The sequence below is a fragment of the Apteryx mantelli genome, chromosome 24, assembly GCF_036417845.1.
Source record: "Apteryx mantelli isolate bAptMan1 chromosome 24, bAptMan1.hap1, whole genome shotgun sequence".
Lineage (NCBI taxonomy): Eukaryota > Metazoa > Chordata > Aves > Apterygiformes > Apterygidae > Apteryx > Apteryx mantelli.
Genome location: NC_090001.1, coordinates 5,295,054 through 5,299,841, shown reverse-complemented (window position 1 = coordinate 5,299,841; position 4,788 = coordinate 5,295,054). Strand labels below are relative to the sequence as shown.

At 58.0% G+C, this 4,788-nt stretch overlaps 1 protein-coding gene across 1 annotated transcript; it reads left to right on the top strand.

Annotated features, from left to right (window-relative positions):
- The first annotated feature begins 355 nt into the window (after nucleotides 1-355).
- Nucleotides 356-1,291, top strand: LOC136994084 (olfactory receptor 14J1-like). The gene has a single exon (XM_067310336.1). The coding sequence runs from the start codon at nucleotides 356-358 to the stop codon at nucleotides 1,289-1,291; it is 936 nt and encodes a 311-aa protein (XP_067166437.1).
- The last annotated feature ends 3,497 nt before the right edge of the window (nucleotides 1,292-4,788 follow it).

The following is a 4,788-nucleotide window of genomic DNA, read 5'->3' as shown; positions in this document are numbered from 1 at the left end:
GTATATTGACATTCCCACTGGGACACGGGCCTGAGACCCCTTAGCTCAGCTCATGCAGCCCAACCCCCTCCTATCCCCACCAAAGAAGTGGAAATGGTTGTCACCTTCCTCCATTTACACCCCCCAGCAGAGCAGCACTGACTCCTCTGGAAATCGTTAGCAGAGGCCCCTGCTCTGCATGGCACACTCAGGCAGCAGAAACCGGAGCTCGAGACGGGGAGCTGAACAAAGGTAAAGGAGAGAGGAAAAGTGGGAGGTTCAATGAGAAAGGCAAAGGGTTTGTCTCCCAGAAGACTGCTCTGATTTGTCCCTGTCTTTTCCTCCTTGGACAGGCCCCCATGCCCAGCGTCAGCAAATGTCCAACAGCAGCTCCTTCAACGAGTTCCTCCTCCAGGCATTTGCAGATACGCGGCAGCTGCAGCTCTTGCACTTCTGGCTCTTCCTGGGCATCTACCTGGCTGCCCTCCTGGGCAATGGCCTCATCATCACAGCCATAGCCTGTGACCACCACCTCCACACCCCCATGTACTTCTTCCTCCTCAACCTCTCCCTCCTCGACCTTGGCACCATCTCCACCACTGTCCCCAAATCCATGGCCAATTCCCTGAGCAACACCAGGGCCATTTCCTACTGGGAATGTGCTGCACAGGTGTTTCATTTTACCTTTTTCTTGCCAACTGAGTATTTTATTCTCACTGTCATGGCCTATGAGCGCTACGCAGCCATCTGCAAACCCTTGCACTACGGGACCGTCCTGAGCAGCAGAGCTTGTGTCAAAATGGCAGCAGCTGCCTGGGCCAGTGGTTTTCTGAATGCTCTCCTGCACACTGCTATCACATTTTCCATACCACTCTGCCAAGGCAATGTCCTGGAGCAGTTCTTCTGTGAAATTCCCCAGATCCTCAAGCTCTCCTGCTCAGATGCTTACCCCCGGGAAGCTGGGATTATTGTGATTAGTGCTTGTTTATTCTTTGGGTGTTTCGTTTTCATTGTGCTGTCCTATGTGCAGATCTTCACAGTTGTGCTGAGGATCCCCTCTGAGCAGGGCCGGCACAAAGCCTTCTCCATGTGCCTCCCTCACCTGGCCGTGGTCTTCCTGTTTATCAGCACTACAATGTTTGCCTACCTGAAGCCCCCTTCCCTCTCCTCCCCAGCTTTGGATCTGGTGATGGCTTTTCTCTATGCAGTGGTGCCTCCAACAGTGAACCCTCTCATCTACAGCATGCGGAACAAGGAGCTCAAGGACGCACTGAAGAAACTGGTTCAACTGCTACTACTTCAGCAGCAATAAGCTGCCCATCTCTCCTCACAAGGGATTTCCAATTTACCTGGGCAACTCTTGTGCTTTGGGCATTCTATCTGTGATAATTCTGTTTGTAAATGCTGGAATTCATCCCATTTCTCCAGCAGCACAGGGCCCATCTGACTGGCCTGCAAACCTTCTGTAAATCTGCATAGCACTGTGTCCGGGCAGGCCCCCCAGACAGCATCTCTACAATAAAAGGGGATTTCCTGAGGACAATGCCTGAAGGTTGGGCTCTTCTTCCCAAGCTGGAGCCAAGAATGCGCTCAGGGAATTGCACCCGAAAAGGCCCTTTGCTGTGCTTGGCTTTTCCATGGGCTAAGGGGCATGAGCTCATAGGGTGATGTGTTTGGGCAGGAGGGCTGGAGTCAGCTGTAACTTGTGGGTGCCCAGTGTCCCTGGAGCAGGTGAGTGGTCAAATGGTGTCTCCCAGGGACTGTCTGCCATATTACAGGGCTGGTGAGAGATGTCCATTGTTCTGGAAGGGAATATGGAGCCACCCCGAGAGCACAGGGGATCTCCTGGGACAGCATGTGCCTGGGATGGGCAGTGAGTGGAGACTCCCAAACCCAAGTGGAGTCCCCCAAAGGTAAAGGGCTAAACCGAAGAATGCACTGAATGAGAGCTCAGAAATCTCAGGCGAAGCAGTGGGGACCGAGCAGGCACAGGAAGGGAGCCTCAAGAGTGGTTCGTGTCATCTAAAAGGAAAAAAAGCCCACATTCATTCTGCCAAATGGCACATGTGAACACCTCCTGAGCCATTTGAAATGCCCTGTGCTTGCTTCAAGCATCATGCACAGCCACAGAGCCTGGGAGGGGGTGGTCAGGCGCAATGGTGCTGGTCCAGCTGGGTCTGCCCTGACCAGCACAGCCAGTGCAGTCACCCTGTGGTCCCACAGCCCGCTCACTCTGCAGAGCAGCACCGCCAGTCTGTGGCCCTGTGGGGAGCACAGGGGAGGGATGGAGGAACGACCAGCCAGGCCAGCACAGACACACTCCCCTGGCGAAAGGCTCTCTGGGTATCAGGGACATCCAGGGGGGAGTAGGGGTGCATGTGTGTGCAGGGGAGGAACACAAAGAGAAACCCTTTCCTGTGTGCACCTGCTCGGGGCAGGCGTCTCTCTCGCTGGGGCAGCAGGATCTGCCTGAGCAGCCCCGGGACCAGGACTCTGGTGCTGTCCTGGAAAGAAAATGGGGCTGTGGTGCAAGTGTCCAGAGCTTTGCAGCCCCTTGCGGTGGACACTACTGCAGGGCCACCCTCAGCCTGGGCTGCTCTGCTGGGTGGGCTGGGGAGAGGGCAGGGGAGGTAGGGAGAGGTGGGGATTTGCTGAGATGGGCTGGAAAGGTCCTGGGAGAGGCAAAACGCCAGCAGGCAGCTCCTGTGTGTGAACAGCAGTGTGGGAGCACCCACCAGTGTGCTTGCAGGCAAATGGAGGTCTCCTGGGAAAGGCACCAGGACATGGAGGGTGCAGAAGAGAAGAGCCCAGGGTGATCCCTGTGTTGCATGGACACACTGGGGAAGCTGCCCCACGGCCATCGTCCTGGACCAGCCCCTCACATCGCCCCTTTCCACTGCTGGCTGCTCACCCCAGCTGTGGGGTGGTGCATGGCCAGCTCCATCCTCCTGCAGGTCTCCATATCCCGATGGAGGGGAAAAGGCCAGCCTTGCATGGTCGCTCTTCTGCACCAGACCCCAGCAGATCTGGGAGCACAGCTGTCTGCTAACAGCTGTGGGGGCCCAGCCCGGACTGGGCAGGGGCCGGGTGCTTGGATCCCGCAGTCTCTGGGGGATCATTTCATAATCATTGAATAATGCTCCAGCCCTTTCCATGTGCGAGGTCCCTGGTTCCATCTCCAGCTGAGTTTTGGCTTTCCTCACTCCATCCCTGTGTGCACGGACAAGGTCTCAATGCTCCCCCTGGGCAGCCTGTCCCCCTTCCACATTCTGTGCTCTTTCCCCTGGCACCCTGAGAGCTGGTGCTGCTGCCAGGGCAGAGGTGCAAGATCACCCATAGCGGCTCCTTAGGGAGCTCCTTGGGAAAATACTGTGCCCAGCCCAGCCTCATGCCCATCCCCAATGAGGCAGAGGGGAGCTGCCCTCTCCCAAGCCACCCTGGCGGTGCACTGGACAGGTGGTGCCTTTGTGGCCAGCCAGGCTCCAGGTTCAGGCTGGATGCCAGCTCGAGGGCAGGAGTGCTGGGGTTTTCATGGGCTTCCAGTGGTGAAGGCAAGTGGTCACAAGTGCAAGTACAAAGGCTGGGGGTGGAAAAGGCAGTGTGGGGCTGGTGAAGGCCCTCCCTCTGCTCCCCATGGGGAGGAGAGTCCCCAGGCAATGCTGAGCTCCACTTTGTCCAACGGGAGGGGAGCACAGGGCAGGGTGGAAGAGGCAGATGGAGCCTCTCGGGATGCATGAGGGAGTTTTCCAAAGCCTAGCACTGAGCCAGACACCTTTGCATCTCACCCCTGATGCTGCCCCAGCCAGGGTAGCTCTGCCCTGCCTGGGGAGCTCTCATCCCTGTGCCAGCCATGTTGGAGTAGAGGCAAAGGAGCTGGAGCTGCCTCAGGCCAAGCTGTGCCAGCCCCGGGGAGCTGGCCCTGATCACGGGGCAGGCCAAGCCCCTCCTCACATGTCCCGTCCTGCTGGGAGGGCAGCACAGGGACGGGGGAACAGCCTGTTCCTGCCTGGCAGCCCTGCAGAACCTTTTGCAAGGGAAGCAAAGGTGACAGCTGCTGTGCTGCAGCAGCACTGGCTGTGCCCCCTCCATGAGGCCTCTGCCACATCCCTGCTCACCCCTGCCCCTGCCTGGCCTGCTGCCCCCTTGCTCCCAGCCCCTGGCCCCTCTCCTGGCACCGTGGGAACCAGCTCTGCAAGCAGGAGCTACCTGGCCCCAGACCATCCCCACCTCTCCTCATATTGGGGATCCAGCCCCAGCCAGGCAGCAGGACACCTGCTCAGAGGCAGAGGAGGACGAGGGAGAGTGGGGCTGGACAAGGGCTCTGCCTCTCACCCGCCAGGATCACAGCATGTGGGAAAGACAGAGCCTGTCTCTGTACCCGGTGTCTTCCCATTCATGGAGTCACAGAGGAGTTTCAGTGGGAAGGGCCCTCTGGAGGTCTCTAGTCCAACCTCCTGCACAAAGTAGGGCTGCTTGGAGCCCTACAGTCTTGTCTGGAGATCGCTGGACTGTGCCTGACCGCGGTTACCATTCCCAAACCTCCTCTGCTCCTCTTCCCTGGGTACTGAGGGATGGCACCTCTTGTCGGTGGGGCACTGCCCTGCCTGCCTTGCCAGCACCCCTGGCTCCCGACTCCCCTTCCCACATGGAGGAGCCCCACTCTTGCTGCTCCCAACAACATCCTCTTTGTAGCAGGAACCCAGAGGCAAACGGTGCTTAAACACGTGAGCTGGGATACAGAAACACTTGCTCTCGTAACTGTGCATCATCAAATCAGACCCCAAGTGGCTGCCCTCACTTTTTCATTCA